Source organism: Macaca thibetana, chromosome 7, assembly GCF_024542745.1.
Source record: "Macaca thibetana thibetana isolate TM-01 chromosome 7, ASM2454274v1, whole genome shotgun sequence".
Classification (NCBI taxonomy): Eukaryota; Metazoa; Chordata; class Mammalia; order Primates; family Cercopithecidae; genus Macaca; species Macaca thibetana.
The window spans coordinates 129,097,453-129,117,355 of NC_065584.1; the positions used below are offsets into that span (position 1 = coordinate 129,097,453).

Below are 19,903 nucleotides of genomic sequence, written 5' to 3' on the forward strand. Positions count from 1 at the left end.
ATAAAAAGCTTACACAACTACAGAGAGGTTACAACTGAGGAATTATGGCTCAGAATACATACTTTGAAAATACAGCTCTTAAATCTGTTCTCTTGCCAGTAGCTTTGGAGACAACATTTCTAAGTAAGACTAATGATATGACACATCAAAAACTCCTAGTCTGTTTTTTTTTCTTTTTTTGAGACCAGGTCTCACTGTATTGTCCAGGCTGGAGTGCAGTGGCGCAAACATGGCTCACTGCAGCCCAGACCTCCTAGGCTCAAGCAATCCTCCCACCTCAGCTTCCCAGGTAGCTGGGACTACAGGTGTGTGCCACTATGCCTGGCTGATTTTTCACTTCTTTGTAAAGAAGAAGACCCACTACATTGCCCAGGCTGGTCTTGAACCTTTGGGCTAAAGTGATTCTCCTGCCTTGGCCTCCCAAAGTGCTGGGATTACAGATGTGAGCCACTGTGCCCGGCCAATTTCTAGTCTTTACTACACAAAATAAGTAAAATAAAAATGCTGCCTATGAGTGTACAAATGTGGGCTCTGGAATAAAAATTAAGTAGAATTAAATCAGCTCTTCCACTTATTAGCTGTGTGCCTTAAGTAAGATACTTAGTCTCTCTCAAAGCCTGTTTCTTCATCTGTAAAATGGAGATGCGAGTAACTACCCCATAGAGTTTTTGTGAAGATTAAATGAGATAATCCTTATAAACTACTTAGTTTAGTGATAACATTGTAAACACTCATATATTAAAGACTACTTCTATTGTTATTGTTATTACTGACCCAATAGCAATTAACACTGGGCACAGATATGATTCTGCAGGTTAATCTTAGGTAGACATATACTGATGTATTGCTCTTTCTTTCTCTGTGTGTGTGTGTCTATATAAATATAAATTTTAGAGCATATCTAATATACCTTGAAGTGAAATACACCTTGCTATGAAATCAAAGTCATTTAGCATTCTCTTGGTAAACAAAGTATCAAAGTAAACTCCAAGTGAAACTTTAGAATCTTCCTCTCAAACCTTTTAAAGCATTTCTTTAATTGTATTCTAAAGTCAAATTATTTAAAAGGTTAACAGAGATACTACAGAATTAATATCACCAAAAAAACACATAAGCATTTTGCTGAATGTAATACTGAACTCAAAGATGTATCAGTTGTTGAGATGGAGAAAACTACTTCAAAAAGATCGGTATTCCTCGTGTGAATGCTTACTATTTTCCTAAAAGTCACGTTCAGGAGTCATATGCAAAGAGAAAATGTGAAGACCTGATCAAGGACAAATGCATTCTCAGTACTCACTTGTAACAGTCAAGGTAGACATAAAGAAGATGCTGCAGACTGTGCTCCAAACAATAGAGAATGAATTGAGAATGGAAATCCCAACCTTCTTTGGTCTTGTAGTTTTGAACAGGGAGGGTATCCTGTATTACACCTCCAATACGGCTCAGTCTTAGGAGGAAGCATTCAAAGTCTTCCAGTTCAGATGCCAGAAAAATCCCATTCCTATGGACAGATTTACAGGATGGCAAGTTAAAAAGTCGCTATGTTCAGAGTAGACCAAATCACGTCCACAGTTTAAGTCTCAATTACTTAAAAATAAGCATTGACAAATTAATGCTGCCACTTCTTACTCTATATGATCTCTGACACATATTTTGCGGATTTCTAATAAAATTTTCTGCACCACTGTAGTATTTAAAAGTAGTAATGACAGACTCAAATTATCTTTATTATTTTAAAAATCTAAATCAAGCTATTTCCATTTTTTGGTTTTTGACAGGAACCATTACCCAGTATAGCAACAGTGGTTAACCCTTGAAGCTGGATGCTCTAAGCACTGAGAAATTCACCAAAATATTCAAACAAAATCATCATGCTACATCAGAATAATTTAAATAGACCAACTACTGAACAAGAATAGAAATCTGCATGTAAATATTACTTTTTACAAAGTTACTGTTACATCATATATACCAAAGGAGTAAAGAAAACACACACCTGTATATGGAGTTTATAGAAACATCATGGAACCACTAACCTAATTATAGAACATTATAAGCCCTTGGTGTATTCCTCCCCCACTGCATGCCCTTTGCTACCTCCGGAGGTAGCCACTATCCTGACTTTTATGATAGTCATTCCCATACTTTTTTTTTTTTTTAATTTTTTTAGTAGTTTTTTGTTTGTTTGTTTGCTTTTTTGAGACAGAGTCTCTCTCTGTCGCCCAGGCTGGAGTGCAGTGGCCGGATCTCAGCTCACTGCAAGCTCCGCCTCTCCGGTTTACGCCATTCTCCTGCCTCAGCCTCCCGAGTAGCTGGGACTACAGGCGCCCGCCACCTTGCCCAGCTAGTTTTTTGTATTTTTTAGTAGTTTTTTTTTGGGGGGCAGGGTTTTGCTCTGTCACCCAGGCTGGAATGCAGTGGTGCCATCTCAGCTCACTGCAAGCTCCGCCTCCTGGGCTCAACTGATCCTCCTACCTCAGCCTTCTGAGTATCTGGGATGACAGGTATGTGCCACCACACTCAGTTTTTAAATTTTTTTGTAGGGACGAGGTCTATGTTGTCCTGGCTGGTCTTGAACTCCTGGACTCAAGCAATCCTCCTGCATAGGCCTCCCAAAGTGTTGGGATTACAGGTGTGAGCCACTGTGGCCCTTTTACTTTTATTCACAGTTTTATTACACCTATATGTAATCCCAAATAATTTAAGATTTTGCGTATTTTGAACTTTGTATTATGTGGAACATTCTGGATATATTGTTCTCTACCTTATTTCTTCTACCCAACATTGTGTGATTTAGCCATGTTGATACCTCTGGGTATAGTTTGTTATTTTTCATTATTATACAGTATTCCATTGTATGAATATACCATATTTATCCACTCTACCATTGAGAAAATTTAGCCATATTTATGATAAAAACTATTGGCAAACTAAACATAGATGCAAACTCCCTTAACTTAAAAGGCATATCTAGAAAAATCTTTCTAGCCAGCATCATACTTACTAGTGAAACACTGAGGTCCATTTTAGTTGTTCCTAAATTTCGGGTAAAATAAATTTGCATTTCCTTACCTACAAATGAGGAAGAGCATCTTTTCCTGTTTACTAGCCATTTGTGCTTCCTCTTTTGTGAGAAGCTATGTGCTGGTATCCTTCTCCTCAGATCCAAGCTCTACTCTGCGTCACCCTACTCTGTGTTCCTGGAGGCTCACCTCTATGGGTTCTACTACAAGACTCCAGTGTCCTCAGACTTCTGTTTTAGTTCACCCAATGGGAGGGCTCCATCAGGAGATAAGAGGAAATACCCTGGCTCTCTCTGTGCTGGGTGACTACAGCTTGGCTGACACCCTACACTAAGGATCACAACTCTTGTCAGGCAGCTCTCTTGGTCTCAGTGACAGATCTTTGCCCCTTTAGGCCTTTTAGAAAGCATATATCCTACTACTCCCAAGGTTGTGAAGGTATTCTCTTATAGCATTTTCCAAATTTTATACTTTCACATTTGACATTTAGGTGTTAACATCTACCCAGAACTGATTTAATGTACAATATACGGTAGGAGGGGAATCTAATTATATTTTTTCCCCATATAGCTATTCAGTTATTCCAGCCCCATTATCAAAAAGATGGTTCTTTCCCCACTCTTGTGCAGGACCTCCTCTGTCATATGTAAAATGATCATACAGGTATAGGTCTGTTTCTATGCTCACACTTCTGATCTCTACCCCAGCACCAATACTCTCACTATCTTAACTGATACAGCTTTAGAATAAGTTTTGATATCTGGCAGGGCAAGTTCTTTTTCAGGGCTCTTCTTGACCCTCTAATTTATTTTTGTTGTTGTTTTTTTTGAGATGGAGTCTCACTCTGTCTCCCAGGCTGGATGGAGTTCAGTGGCTTGATCTTGGCTCACTGCAACCCCCACCTTCTGAGTTCAAGTGATCCTCCTGCCTCAGCCTTCCGAGTAGCTGGGATTACAAGCAAGCGCCACCATGCCCAGCTAATTTTTGTATTTTCAGTAGAGACGAGGTTTCATTATGCTGTTCATGCTGGTCTCAAATCCTGACCTCAAGTTATCTGCCTGCCTCAGCCTCCCAAAGTGCTGGGATTACAGGTGTGAGCCACCACGCCCAGCAGACCCTCTAATTTCTATATAAATATTTACAATCAGCATGTCATAATCCACACACACATACAAAAAAAAAAAAAAAAAAAACGGCTGGGATTTTTACTGAGATTGCACTATATTTAAAGATCAACTTGGTAGCAGGCTTGTCTTTCTCCAAATCTAAAGAGAATGCTCACAGTGTTTCACTAGTAAGTATGATGTTGGCTAAAAGGATTTTTCTAGATACCCCTTTTCAGTTAAGGGAGTTTAGGCCAGGCGTGATGGCTCACGCCTGTAATCCCAGCACTTTGGGAGGCTGAGGCAGGTGGATCACGAGGTCAGGAGATCAAGACCAACCTGGCTAACACGGTGAAACCTCGTCTCTACTAAAAATACAAAAAAAAAAAAAAAAAAAAAAAAAAAAAATTAGCTAGGTGTGGTGGCAGGTGCCTGTAGTCCCAGCTACTGAGGAGGCTGAGGCAGGAGAATGAGGTGAACCTGGGAGGCGGAGCTTGCAGTGAGCCGAGACACCGAGACAGTGCCACTGCACTCCATCTTGGGTGACAGAGTGAGACTCCGTCTCAAAAAAAAAAAAAAAAAAAAAAAAAAAAAAAAAAAACGCTGGGCGCGGTGGCTCACGCCTGTAATCCTAGCACTTTGGGAGGCCAAGGCAGGCGAATCACAAGGTCAGGAAATTGAGACCATCCTGGCTAACACGGTGAAACCCTGTCTCTACAAAAAATATAAAAAGAAATTAGCCAGGCGTGGTGGTGGGCGCCTGTAGTCCCAGCTACTCAGGAGGCTAAGGCATGACAATGGCATGAACCCGGGAGGCGGAGCTTGCAGTGAGCCAGGATCATGCCACTGCACTCCAGTTTGGGCGACACAGCAAGACTCCATCTCAAAAAAAAAAAAAAAAAAAAAAACCAATTAAGTTAAGGGAGTTTGTATCTATGCTTAGTTTGCCAATAGTTTTGATAGTAAATAGGCTGAATTTTTATCAAATGCTTTTCTGTATCTAATAGGGTGGTATGATTTTTCTTCTTTAATCTGGTGGCATAGAGTTCATTAATTTACTAATTTCATAATTCTAAAACCATATATACATTAATTTAAAAACCAAATGCTAAGCAAAATATTAGGTAAGCTGACAAGTTCTATAATATTTACTAGTAGTAAATAAGAGCATTTAGTGCAATGGAGAGAAGAATGAATAGAAAATCAGGGACTGGCTGGGCACAGTGGCTCACGCCTGTAATCCCAGCACTTTGGGAGGCGGAGGTGGGTGGATCACGAGGTCAGGAGATGGAGACCATCCTGGCTAACATGGTGAAACCTTGTCTCTACTAAAAAAAAAAAAAGAAAGACAGAAAATCAGGGGCTAAGGGATTTAAATCTGTAACTAACTGGCTTGTGCAAAGCACTTAACATCCCTGGATCTGACTCTCCATATCTTTAAGTTGGGGAGGAAAATACAGCTGCAAGTATACCGTAGTAAGTATAAATAGAAAATAATACATAAAAATGTTTAAGAAACTTAACACACGTTATTAGCTTTCTTTATACTATTTCAACAGGTTAGAAAGATAGATTAAATGGAGCCATATGAAATTGTTGATATTCAGCCATTTTTGACCCACAGAAATGGCAAGTTCATATGGTTCAATTTAACAGGTTTTTCTAAATGAATTGAAGTTTAAAATCTTCATATCACTTCAAGAGCTATCCCCCCTCACTATTTCTTAATTCAGCAGTTCTCTTACTTCAAGAACATGCACAGCACACACGTAGCAATACGAAGCACAGGAGACAGGATACTAAGATATCCCCTTCTCAGCTCTTGTCACTTGTTCCTTATAGCCCTACTGAAAACTGAACATTTCTATACCAAAGTGCATAAAATGTTTTGGGAGGAGCCTGCAACTAGAACTTAAGAGCTTATTTACTACCCACATGACGTAAAATGCCTGTGTTCTTTTTTTTTTTTTGAGATGGAGTCTCGCTCTGTCGCCCAGGCTGGAGCGCAATGGCGCGATCTCGGCTCACTGCAACCTCAGCCTCCCAAGTAGTTGAGATTACCTGGCATTATGCCTGGCTAATTTTTGTATTTTTGTAGAGACAGGGTTTTGGCCAGACTTGTCTTGAACTCCTAACCTCAGGTGATCTGCCCGCCTTGGTCTCCCAAATTGCTGGGATTACAGGCATGAGCCATCGCGCCTGGCCATAGGAATATGACTTTAAAACTTCACTGTAAGATGATACCCTTTAAATTTTATAGTAATATGAAACAGCACTGCATTGGATTTTTGGCATTTTCAAAGGAAAATGCTACACCATTATTTTTTCTTGCTCTTCCCTTGTACTCTTCCCACTGGGGATTAGTTCAACAGTTACAATACCTGGCCAGCTTATCTAAAATTTCATTCCTCATGTAGTTGTTACAGGAAGTATTCTGGTTAATAACATCAATAGTCAGAAGGGGCCATTTGTTCTGCTGAAATGAAGTATAACCATGCTGGGTTTGAAATTCTCCAATCCATAAGATAATGTTTAACCAATCATGGCGAGCTGTGAGGTATCTCCAGAGGGCTTCAGGGGAATATGATTTGTATTCTACATGAAGAACAAAACACATTTTAAAACATAATTATGTTTATTGACATGTAACTCAACACTAAATTACTGAGCAAATGTAACAATCTGGACATAGCTATTTATACAATATGTTAATTATTCAGTTTCTTTTATTATTTTATATAAAATCCTCTGTTTCTTTTACTATTTTCTTTTTTTTTTTTTGAGACAGGGTCTCGCTGTGTTGCCCAGGCTGGAGTACAGTGGTGCACTCACGGCAGCCTCGACCTCCTAGGCTCAAGCGGTACTCCTACTTCAACTGCCCAAGTAGCAGGGACTGCAGGAATGTGCCATCATGACTAGGTAAATTTTTTCTTTTTTTTTTTCCGAGACAGAGTCTCGCTCTGTTGCCCAGGCTGGGGTGCAGTGATAAGATCTCGGTTCACTGCAACCTCCGCCTCTCAGGTTCAAGTGATTCTCCTGCCTCAGCCTCCCAAGTAGCTGGGATTACAGGCATGCACCACCACACCCAGCTAATTGTTGTATTTTTAGTAGAAGCAGGGTTTCACAATGTTGGCCAAGCTGGTCTTGAACTCCTGACCTTAGGTGATTTGCCTGCCTCAGCCTCCCAAAGTGCTGGCATTATAGGCGTTAGCCACCACGCCTGGCTGCCCAGGTAATTTAAAAAATATATATTCTGTAGAGATGGGGGTCTCACTATGTTGCTAGGCTGGTCTTGAACTCCTGGCCTCAAGCAATCTTCTCATCTCGGCTTCCCAAAGTGCTGGGATTACAGGTGTGAGCCATCGTGCCTGGCCGCGCTGTTCATTTTAAAATCAGTATTACAGCCAAAGAGCTAGATGTAGCTTCTAATTACTATGGTGGTTAAAATGAAACTTACGTATTAGCTGTACATTTCACTTACCTGTTCAACCCTCTTTATCCCTTCTCTTTCCCTTAATATAAATAAAAACTTTATTTCAGAAGGGTAAGGATGAAAAGAAAAAGATGAATTAAAAATAATAAACAAAAACTTCAGCTATAATAGTAAGCCAGAATTTTACTCTCTGAATTGCTACCGTTTACCACAGTTATGCCCCAGATCCCCTATATCATGGCACAGATCCCCAGTTTACACAAGAAACCCAGACTATTTGCAAAAACAAAGATTGTCACTTTGAAGCTGGAATGAAAACTCAACCTTGAAATCTCAATTAACTATTTTTTTTTTCCTTTTATTAGCACATTATAAATCCCTCCCAGAAACTCTGGGATGAGAAAGAGGTCTTAATGCAATGATTTGCATTTTAAAAAACCTGAATATTATTTCCCAAAAGGAATTCTAAAATTGAGACACATCAAAATATTCAAATACCAATACCCAATTTAATCCTCATTCAGTATGCTCATATTTCAGGCTCTCTCACACTTGCCTTCTGGACTTATCCTGGGGAGAATGATGGATTCCTGTGTTAGTTGATCCCACCACAGAGCCCAATTTAACACAATTCTATGGTCCTGTTTGTTAAATTCATCTTTACAATCATATTTCAGGAATGAGTCCAAAACGGATTTGTGCTTGAAAAAATCTTGTTCCTTTATCCAATACCTAAAAACAGTGATATAAATTGTTTTTTAATTTTGGAGAAAAAGACATCATTCCTTTTTTATCTGCTCAAGAACATCTACTCTTTTGGAGAACACATAATTCTGATTATGCAAATATTAAAATGACAGAAAACTCTTGAGTCCCTTCTGTCTGATACAAGTTTTATCTCCATGGAGAATGCAGGCTCAGTTCCACATAAGAAACTTGCGCTCACTAACAATTATAAACTAAATACTATCTACAGTATTCTAATATTATCAAAAGGAGACTAATGAGACTACCTGGGAAATGACTGGATTTGCATATTTTCTTGGAAATGTCCCAAATAAAGCTTCTCAACTTGATGCACGAAGTCTATAGTTCTTTTCTCTTTTTCAGAAAAATAATTTTTTTCTTTTAAAATTTCAACCTTGAATAAAAAGCAGTGACTTTACAAAAATCAAGCACATTTGCAAAAAATGTCATGAGATTATCAAAGAAGATAGTGCTGAGAATTAAAGATTAGAAAAAAAGTAATGAGATGATATGCCATTCAAGAATTATATTTTGAACATTTGAGTCAATGTATATTAAACACAAATTTTCTTTTGCCACAAATGTAAAATAGTCACTTAAGAAAGATGAAGGGGAAAAAAAAGATGAAGGGGTTGTCACACTTTTACTTATTAGATATTAGTTGAACATTAAAATTACTTAAAGTTTTTCTTCCAAGGTTTTCTTCCAAGTTTTTCACGCAGGCTTTCTAGAAAATGTATACTACATAGTCTCACCTTTACCTACCAAAAAGTCACGTATATGTTTATCAGTTGTGTAGAAGCATATCTTGAGCAATTGGCCTTTTACATCAAACCCCTAAAATAAACATAGAAAACCAAAAAAAGTTACATTTTGTAATGGAACTATTTTGAACATAAAAAAATGTGTTAGATACAGAAACACCCTATTATAAACATCTATCTTGTTAGAATTCCATAGCTTTCCAAAGACCTTTCTGCTTTTTCAAACATTCATTTTCCTAATTTTTTTTTTCTTTTTGAGACAGTCTCACTGTGCTGCCCAGGCTGGAGTACAGTGGTGTGATCACAGATCACTGCAGCCTCGACCCCCAGGCTCAAAGTGATCCTACCGACTCAGCCTCCCAAGTAGCTGGGGCTACAGGTGTGCGCCACCATGCCTGGCTAATTTTTGTATTTTTTATAGAGATGGGATTTCTTCATGTTGCCCAGACTGGTCTTGAACTCCTGGGCTCAAGTGATCCTCCTGCCTCAGCATCCCAAGGTGCTAAGATAACAGGCGTGAGCCACCCTGCCTGGCCCTCCTACATTTATTATATGTATTTATTGCCTATCCCTAAAGTCCTTAAGCATTTTGTCAGAGCAAAGGCAGCACACAGAACAATTTAAGGCAATGCTAGGTTACGACAGGACTAAAATGACAGCAATCTGGTATGTTGATTCAAGTGGAAACAATGATCAATGCAAACAACATCCCTCTTACATAGTTCCACTCCTCTGCACCTCCTGAAAGCTACCATGGGCAAGACCCCAACCATGCAGATTAGGGCTAGATCTCAGCTTAGCCTAAAAGCCTTACTTCTAGGACTTCCCCTTCTCATGTGAAGTAAAACCATAGAGCAAAAAGTCCAGCAAAGGCATAATTTACTAGAAAGTTCAAGTGGAGATGTAAGGGGTCACATGAACAATACAGAATGTCCTCCAACAAATAATGAGCTCTTATGCATGCTTCAACATGTGTGAAGTCTTCTATGAGAAACACTATCTCCTCCTAATCAAAGTGCCAGGTCTAACAGAGTATTTTTCTTTTCTTTTCTTTTCTTTTTTTTTTTTTGAGACAGGATCTTGCTCCATCACCTAGGCTGGATGGAATGCAGTGGCGTGATCTCAGCTCACTGCAATCTCTGCCTCATGGGTTCAAACGATTTTCGTGCCTCAGCCTCCCAAATAGCTGGGATTACAGGCATGCATTACCCACCTGGCTAATTTTTGTTTTTTTTAGTAGAGACAGCATTTACCACATTGGCCAGGCTGGTCTCAAACTCCTGCTTCAAGTGATCTGCCTGTCTCAGCCTCCAAAAGTGCTGAGATTACGGGTGTGAGCCACTGCACCCAGCTCAGAGAGTACTTTTAAATGCCATTTAAAAATCTCTTCAAGAGATATGGAAATAACCTAAGTGTCTATCAACAGATGAATGGATAAAGAAAATGTGGTGTATATATACAAAGGAATATTATTTGGCCTTAAAAAAAAAAAAAAAGAAGGAAAGACCAATTGTGCTGGTTTACGCCTATAATCTCTGCACTTTGGGAGACCAAGGCAGGAGGATTGCTTGAGCCCAAAAGTTCGAGACCAGCCTGGACAACATAGTGAGACTCTGTCTCTACAAAAAAAAAAAAAAAAAAAAAAAAAAAGAGAGAGAGAGAGAGAGGAAAACCTGCAATTGTAAACAACATGGCTGAACCTGGAGGATATTGTGTTAAATGAAATAAGCCAGACACAGAAAGACAAATTCTTCATGCTCTTACTTATATATGGAATCTAAGAAAAAGCTGAACTCACAGTAATAGAGAGTAGAATGATATTATCAGGGACTGTGGGGTAGGGGAACGAGTAGATATTGGTCAAAAGGTACAAACTTTGAGATACAAGATAAGTAAGTTCTGGGGACCTATGTACAGCACAGTAACTAAAGTTAATAATAATACATTGTATACTCGAAATTTGTTGAGAGTAGATCTCAAGTGTTCTCACCATATATACACACATAACTATGTGAGGTGATATATTAATTAGCTTACTTGTGGTAATCTTTTCACAATGTACATACATATCAAAACATCATACTGTATACCTTAAATATATGTAATTTCTGTCACTCATACCTAAATAAAATTAGAGGAAAAATATCTTCAAAAAAGTTCTCAGGCCAGGCACGGTGGCTCATGCCTGTAATCCCAGCATTTTGGGAGGTCAGGGTGGGTGGCTCACAGACTAACCAACATGGAGAAACCCTGTCTCTACTAAAAATACACAAAATTAGCTGGGCATGGTGGCACATGCCTGTAATCCCAGCTACTTGGGAGGCTGAGGTAGGGGAATAATTTGAACCTGGGAGGTGGAGGTTATGTGGGCCGAGATCGCACCATAGAACTGTAGCCTGGGCAACAAGAGCGAAACTCCGTCTCAAAAACAAAAACAAACAAAAAAAAAGTTCTCAGTACCAAAACATTTCTCAGTGTTATTTCCCTTTTAGATTTAGAGACACGGTCTTGCTCTGTTACCAGCTATTTATAGGTGCAATCATAGTTCCCCACAGCCTAGAACTCCTGGAGATCCTTCTGCCTCAGCCTTCTGAGTAGCTAGGACTACAGGTGTGATATGGTTTGGATCTGTGCCTGTGCCCAAATCTCATGTTGAAATGTAACCCCCAATGTTGGAGAAGGGACCTGGTGGGAGGTGACTGGATCATGGGGGTGGGCTTCCCCCTTGCTGTTTTTGTGACAGTGAGTTCTCATGATATCTAGTTGTTTAAAAGTGTGTAGCACCTCCCCACTGCTCTCTTCTTCTTTCTCCTGCCATGTAAGACATGCCTGCTTCCCCTTCATCTTCCACCATGACTACAAGTTTCCTGAGGCCTCCCCAGCCATTCTTCCTGTATAGCCTGTGGAACTGTGGGCCAATTAAACCTCTTTTCTTTCTAAATTACCCAGTCTCAGGTAGTTCATTATTATTTATTTAGTTTTTGAGATGGAGTCTTGCTCTGTTGCCCAGGCTGGAATGCAGTGGCACCATCTTGGCTCCCTGCAACCTCCGCCTGCTGGGTTCAAGCAATTTTCCCTGCCTCAGCCTCCCTAGTAGCTGGGATTACAGGCTCCTGCCACCACACCTGGCTAATTTTTGTAGTTTTAGTAGAGACGGGGTTGTGCCATGTTGGTCATGCTGGTCTCAAACTCCTGACCTCAGGTGATCCACCTACCTCATCCTCCCAAAGTGCCGAGATTACAGGCATGAGCCACCATGCCCGGCTTAGGTAGTTCTTTATAGCAATATGAGGACAGACTAAGACAAGGTGCAAGCCACCATGTCCTTTTTATTTTTTTATTTTTTGTAGAGACAGGGTCTTGCTATGCTGCCTATGCCAGTCTTGAATTCCTGGCCTCAAGTGATCTTCCTGCCTCAACCTCCCAAAGTGCTGGGATTATAGACATGAGCCACCACACCCAGCTGTTCTCAGTGTTATTAATGTCATTACTTTTTAGTGTCATTATCCACTACATAAATTTCTTAGTTTATGAAATAATTATGAATACAAACCAACTTTATAGTAACTAGAAATTATATTAAATACATTTTAAGACTTTATGGATTACACCACTCACCATATTCTTCAAAAGTTCAGAGGCTTCCTTTATATTGTTCTTTTTTAAATTGTCAAAGACCAAATTTAGGCCTATGCCAATCAGCTCCTCAAGTTTCTGAGCAGAATGACTATCAATCCTGAAGAAAGTCTGTGCCTCTGGTATTCTGTTGTTTAAAATGGCATTGGCAGTAACTTCCTAGGAAAAGAAAAACGTTTGCCTTTTAAGTTCCTTTTCATTTCCTTATTATGATTATCAACATGGGATTTATACATTTACTAAACATCTAACAAAGGAACTTTTATTTAAAATCGATTACTAGATTTGGAGTTAGGTTCAAGGGATATAAAATTGAGTAAAACTAAGACCTTACAACTCCAGGAGCTAGTGGAAGACATACTGATTATAGTACTGTATGATAAGTGCTGTGACAAAAGTATCCCAGGGTGTTAGAGAGGAAGGTCCAGAAGAGCAACATCTAAATAAAAGTGATGACCACCCACCCCCGTAGCCCTCCCGCACAGGCTTGATAGTAGAAGTAACTAGTAACTGATAAGACAAAAAATTTAAAGACCAGTAAGTGTTCCACAGATATATTGAGATAAGAGGACAGGTGTTCCAAAAAGAGGGAGTATCATATGCAGAGAGACAAAGAAAAGAAACTGCATCAAGCCTTCAGGGAACTACAAATTACTCAATATAACTGGAGAGAGCAGCAGATGAGACTTAAAAGCAAAGCAGAGGGTCCATCATGAAGAGCCTTGCATTTGAGTTAGATTTTATCCTGAAACTACGTGGAGCCACTGAAAGACTGTAAAAGCAAGATGTGATGTAATCAGATACATATTTACAGAAAAATATCCAGGCAGCAATATAGAGAGTGGACTGAAAGTGATTCAAGCTCGAGATATTAAGGCATTAGAAGGCTACTACCAATAATCCACATGAAAAGAAATACTTAAACTGAAGATCTAAACCCTAGAGAGAATAGAAAGGAGGCCTTCTTAACCTAAGGCTTTAAAGAGATCTGTAAACCCCATTATGCCATGTACAAAATTTATGTGTACACATTCACATGCCTGTTTTTGAAGACAGGGTCTACAATTTTTATCAAAGTAAACTATAACCCCTTCCCCTGGCAAAAGTTGAAAATCAGTGATTCTGAGTAGACCACAGACAGAGCCTTGCAGAACATTGAGGGAAACAGGAAGAGAAACCTGTGAAGGAGACAGGAAAAAGGAGACAAAAAAGTAGAAGGAAAAGTAATTTCTTTTTTTTCTTTTTTTTTTTTTTGAGACAGAGTCTCGCTCTGTCGCCCAGGCTGGAGTGCAGTGGCGCGATCTCAGCTCACTGCAAGCTCTGCCTCCCAAGTTCACGCCATTCTCTTGCCTCAGCCTCTGGAGCAGCTGGGACTACAGGTGCCCGCCACTACACCTGGCTAATTTTTTGTATTTTTAGTAGAGAAGGGGTTTCACTGCATTAGCCAGAATGGTCTCGATCTCATGACCTCGTGATCCACCTCGCTCAGCCTCCCAAAGTGCTGGGATTACAGGCGTGAGCCACCGCGCCTGGCCAGTAATTTCTTGTTTTTTTTTTTTTTGAAACAGAGTCTCACACTGTCGCCTGGGCTGAAGTGCAGTGGTGCGATCTCGGCTCACTGCAACCTCCACCTCCCAGGTTCAAGCAATTCTCCTGCTTCAGCCTCCCGAGTAGCTGGGACTACAGGTGTCCGCCACCACACCTGGCTAATTTTTCTATATTTTTAGTAGAGACCGTGTTTCACCATTTGGTCAGGCTTGTCTCGAACTCCTGACCTTGCGATCTGCTGGCCTCGGCCTCCTGAAGTGCTGGGATTATAGGCATGAGCCACTGTGCCCGGATCATTTCTTCCTTTTTAAGGTTACAGAATGAATAAGAGATACAGAAAATGCAGTCACACCAGGTACTTTAATCCCTCCACCCCAAGAACAGCAATCTTAACAACCTAGAAGCATCTCAATCTTATCACTTTAATTCCCTATTGATTATGATCATCTGTGTTAAGCTGTTTTAGCATTTGTTTTTAAAATACCAATACCCTCCAGTGGATGAAGGAATTCTTCCAGTCCCTAAGTCATATAGATGGTAGTAAATTTTAGTTGTATTATTATAACTTTTACTGTGGAGGAAAAAAAGGCAAACGGAAACAAATTTAACTGGCAAAATGTCTTAAACAGAATTTCAGATAGGACTAAAATTAAGTATACCTCTAAGTAATAATGTCATAAAATAAAAATTTCCAAAGATCTAATCAGCAGCAGCAATTCAATTTATCCAGAGGTCAGGCAGAATGCATGAGTCCAAAGTGCCAGGCTTGAGTCAATGAAGGAGTATTGCTAAGGAAGTGCCACTTCACATGGGTTTAGAGTTGGGTGTTTGTTACTGAACCCAAGTGGGCAGATCTAGCATTAAGAGGGAGCCTACCCATATTATTAAATAATATGGAATTAAATAAAGGAATTAAATAAACAGAGCTTGTAGACATGAATTTGAAGTCATAATCAGAAATCTCAAAACCAATAAAACCTAAAACCTTTGCCAAACATTCTGAATCACAAGTGTATAAAGTCTGAATTCTGTTTTTTCTATTGTTTTCTCAGATCTTCTGAATCTAGCAAATAAGTGATATTTACTCATACTTGCCTCAAAGCTGAGTTTCTTCCATATATTGCTCTCCTTTACTTTGGGGACATTTTCATGTACATCATATTCATCTATAGCATCTGTTAGCTTCCAAGGAAACTTTATCATGAAGGTTCGAAGTTCATTAATGTAGCTAGTCAAAATGTTCACTCCTTTTTGCAGATGTTCATCTAGTTCTATGGAAAATACCAATGTGCCAATTTGTATGTGTGGGTGTATAAATATAAACCATGAGCTATTATAAAGAATTCTAAAGAAAGTCCAAATTCAAACTTGCTATTTTTAAATTTCAAACAACATGTGTGAGGATTTTCCTGTTTACAAGTAAGTAGCTCTGTATTTTAATACAACCCTTTCCTTTTCTTGTTCTTCATGATTAGTCCTGGGTCTTTCTACCAACTTTCTCAGTATCAAAACCCATTTCACTTACTCAATTACACACTGCCCTTACCCAAATGTAGTAAATGGCGTGTCACCTGTTTATGCTGTGTCACCCAATGGCAGCACTTGTATCTGTTCTGACACAGGAACAGAATTGCCCCCTTCCTAGCTGCTATTCTTACCTTCAGTGTGAATAAAAAGCTCCTTTATTTGGTTGTTAAGGAAAGACAGTGTAAGATTAAGCAATTGTTCTGAAAAGTGTTTGCTTTGGGGTTCAGAATAACTTTCTCTAATTGCTGAGCAAAGTAAATCCAATGCTGGCATCAGCTCTTCCACATCTGAGAAAGAACCAAAGAAATTAACATGAAGAATACCAGGATTCTCACAATAAAATTAACATATCAAAAAATATCATGTTACAATATTTTTAAACATAAAACAAGGACCAATGTCTTATTTTCAAAAAGCTCACAAAACTTTTATGCAGGCTTATTACCTGCAAAATTTAATGATTCTAATTATTAATAGTTATCATTTACTGGTATCACTGCTAACTACCCTTTTGCTGACCACCTACATCTTAAGTACTGTACTTGTTGTTTTATAAATGCTATCTCATTTATTCCTTTCAACAACTTAAGAGGTAGGTGTGTATTATATTCTTTTTACATAGATTTAAAAAACTGAGGTTCAGAGACTTGCCCGAGCTAATTTAGAAAGTAAGTGGCAGGGCCAGGCGCGGTGGCTCACGCCTGTAATCCCAACACTTTGGCAGGCCAAGGCAAGCGAATCCCTTAAGCTCAGGAGTTCGAGACCAGCCTGGCTAACATGGTGAAACCCCGCCTCTACTAAAAATACAAAAATTAGCCAGGCATGCTAGTGGGCGCCTGTAATCCCAGCTACTCAGGAGGCTGAGGCAGGAGAATTGCTTGAACCCGGGAGGTGGAGGTTGCAGTGAGCGAAGATTGCACAACCGCACTAAAGCAGCCTGGGCAACAGCGTGAAAAAAGAAAAAGAAAGTAAGTGGCAGGGCCAAAATGTGAATTTAAGCCTGTCTGATCGCAAAGCTATTCTGTGCTAAACATTCAAGTGAAAGCAAGAAGTGTGGGCCCCTGGTTGTTTTATCTGCAGCTGAAGGCTCTAATTAAGTGATTCCTGTTTGTCTCAGCACTGCCCCCCACTTTAGGATTACATCTGTGAGATGTACGAGAATTATGGGAAACAGGTTTTCCCCCTAGGAGAGCAGGTAAGGCTATTCCCAGTGCTTCTCATTCCGGACCCATCTCCACCCTTTAGAGCTGAGCAGTGCAGGTGAGAGTGGAATGAGGAGAAACCACTAACCACCGAAGAACAGAAGTGAATAATGACTCTACAACTGCTGATGGAGCTCTGCTCAACACCAAAATCAGGCCTTTTTCTATAAATTCAAGCAGTTTTTAAAACATCAGAACATTAGAAAAGCTGGCAATCCAAGAAAGAGGAGACCAAACTCTGCACTCAAAACAAAATAGAATGTGTGTTTTTGTTTTTTTGAGACGGAGTTTCACTCTTGTCCCCCAGGCTGGAGTGCAATGGAGCGATCTCGGCTCACTGCAACCTCCACCTCCTCGCTTCAAGTGATTCTGCCTCAGCCTCCTGAGTAGCTGGGATTACATGCATGCACCACTACACCCGGCTAATTCTTATATTTTTAGTAGAGATGGGGTTTCACCATGTTATCAGGCTGGTCTCGAACTCCTGACCTCGTGATCCACCCATCTCGGCCTCCCAAAGTGCTGGGATCATAGGCGTGAGCCACTGTACCCAGTCTGAGAATGTGTTTTTAAAAGAAAATATCTTTCCACCATATATGAGATTTAGGGAGAAAAAAAAGAAAACATCCAATTCATTTTCTCAGTGAAAGCTAATACTACATCAGTGGAAAAAGAGCAGGTTGTCATTTTCTCCATGTAAGTAGACTACAAATTGGTAAAACTTTTGAAGGACAATTTATCAAGGTGTTTAAAAATATAAATTGTGCATACTCTTAAACCTGGAAATTCCAGGTCTAGAATTTAATAATAAATTCTAGTAATATAAGTAAATGATTATATATATGTGAAATTACACACATACAGCATTTCTTACACACTGCTAATAGCAAAGAACTGGAATAAATCTAAATGTCTAACAGGAGTTTGGCTTGGCAAATTATGGTACAGCCCATACAATGAAATTCTGTGTCATCATAATTAGTAAGTATATATTACTAACAAGAAAGATGTCTATAGTATGAAGTGGGAAAAAACAGACTATAAAACCGTATTTACAGAGTGTCAAAGAACAAAAATTACAATAAATTCAGATTAAAGATCTCAATTGGTTTTATTGCAATTCTAGAATGTGGCAACACTTAATTTCATAACATGGAAAAGGTATTCTAGTGAGTTGAGCAGAGGAGTTGGCTTTATGGACACAGAAGAGCTGAAGAGAGCAGAAGCATATTGGTTGTTTCAAAGCTACTTTTTTTGTAAGATAAAGAGAGACAGAATAATAGAAAAAATACTGATTATTTAACATGAAGCTACTTCAGGCTTTTTTTCCAATTAAAAATAGAGGCAGAGTCTCACTATGTTGCTCAGGCTGGTCATGAACTCTTGGTCTCAAGTGATTCTCCCGCCTGGGCCTCCTGAAGTGTTGGGATTATAGGCATGAGCCACTGCACCCAGCCTTTTTTTTTTTTTTTTTGAGACAGAGTCTCACTCTGTTGTCCAGATGGGAGTGCAATGGCATGATGATGGCTCACTGCATCCTCAACCTCCCAGGTTCAAGCAATCCTCCTACCTCCCTTTCCTGAGTAGCTGAGACCACACATGCACATCACCACGCCTGGCTAATTTTTAAATTTTTTGTAGAGGTAAGGTTTCACTATATTACCCATGCCAGTCTCAAACTCCTGGGCTCAAGAGATCCTCCCGCTTCAGCCTCTGAAAGTGCTGGGATTACAGGTATGAGCCACTGCACCTGGCCTACGTTACTTCTTTTACATAAGGATTATATCAGAGGGAACTTCATTATCACGCTGATTGAAGATTGAAACTGGACTGTTTGGGATTATTGGCTCTCTCCTAATTTCTCCCAATGTCAGAAGACCACCTTATTTTAAGTTTGATGCTATGGAACTTTAGCATAGTTGACTTCATTTTGATTTCTGTTCTGGTCTGATGGGGCCTAGTACAGCTTACACCAAAACAATGGTCTCCATAATTTTTGTTTAACAAGGGGAAAATATACTTTATTATCCTGTTGTCCTAAGGAGAGAATTTGCATGGCTACCTGGTCCAAGAATAAAAGTTAGGCTTCCTATTTGTTAAAAATGAAAGCCAAAATCTTGAAACGTGTTGGTAGTGTGGCAAAAAAGCAGAAAGGTCCGGGTGAATTTTTTTTTTTTTTTTTTTTTGAGACAGTCTTACTTTGCAATCAGGCTGGAGCGCAGTGGCACAATCACAGATCACTGCAGCCTAGACCTCCTCACAGACTCAAGCAATCCTCTGCCTCAGCCTTGCAAGTGGTTGGGACTACAGGATGTGCCATCATGCCCAACTAATTTTTAAACTTTTTTTGTAGAATGGGGTCTTGCTATGTTCCCCAGACTGGTTTCAAACTCCTGGACTCAAGCGATCCTCCCACCTTGCCCCCAAAGTGTTAGGATTACAGGGCGAGCCACTGCATCCCGCCAAAAATTCTTACAACATATCCTAATCCACAACTGTCAATACACATCTCAGATGGTTGCAAGGGCAGGCAATTTTCCAAATAAATGTTTTTCTGTCGTGTATAAAACTGTCTTGAATTTAAAAGATTGTCTCTTCCTTGCATACTACAAACAGAGTATAGTACAAGATATGAGCAATAAATAGCCCATATAGTATGGACATTTATAGAATCAGATAACACTGCCAAATTTCCACATAGTTGTCCAGGCATAGTGGCTCGCACCTGTAATCCCAGCACTTTGGGAGGCAGAGGATTGTTTTGAGCCCAGGAGTTTGAGACCAGCCTGGGCAACACAGTGAGACCCCATTCTCTACAAAAAATAGCTGAGTGTGGTGGCATGCACCTGTAGTCCCAGCTACTCTGGAGGCCGAGGTGGGAGGATTGCTTGAGCCCAGGAGGTGAGGCTGCAGTGAG

General features: G+C 39.8%; 1 protein-coding gene across 2 annotated transcripts in view; it reads right to left on the bottom strand.

The window, feature by feature from the left end:
* SPG11 (SPG11 vesicle trafficking associated, spatacsin) overlaps positions 1 to 19,903 on the bottom strand; it is a 106,086-nt gene that overhangs the window by 55,340 nt on the left and 30,843 nt on the right. For both annotated transcript variants that reach the window (XM_050799336.1, XM_050799335.1), the window contains exons 9-16: positions 15,916 to 16,071; positions 15,353 to 15,528; positions 12,692 to 12,868; positions 9,075 to 9,146; positions 8,576 to 8,703; positions 8,119 to 8,294; positions 6,511 to 6,724; positions 1,301 to 1,504 (exon numbers count right to left, since the gene is read on the bottom strand). In XM_050799336.1, the coding sequence (XP_050655293.1) occupies positions 1,301 to 1,504; positions 6,511 to 6,724; positions 8,119 to 8,294; positions 8,576 to 8,703; positions 9,075 to 9,146; positions 12,692 to 12,868; positions 15,353 to 15,528; positions 15,916 to 16,071 (1,303 nt within the window). The remainder of the gene's footprint in view (positions 1 to 1,300; positions 1,505 to 6,510; positions 6,725 to 8,118; positions 8,295 to 8,575; positions 8,704 to 9,074; positions 9,147 to 12,691; positions 12,869 to 15,352; positions 15,529 to 15,915; positions 16,072 to 19,903) is intronic.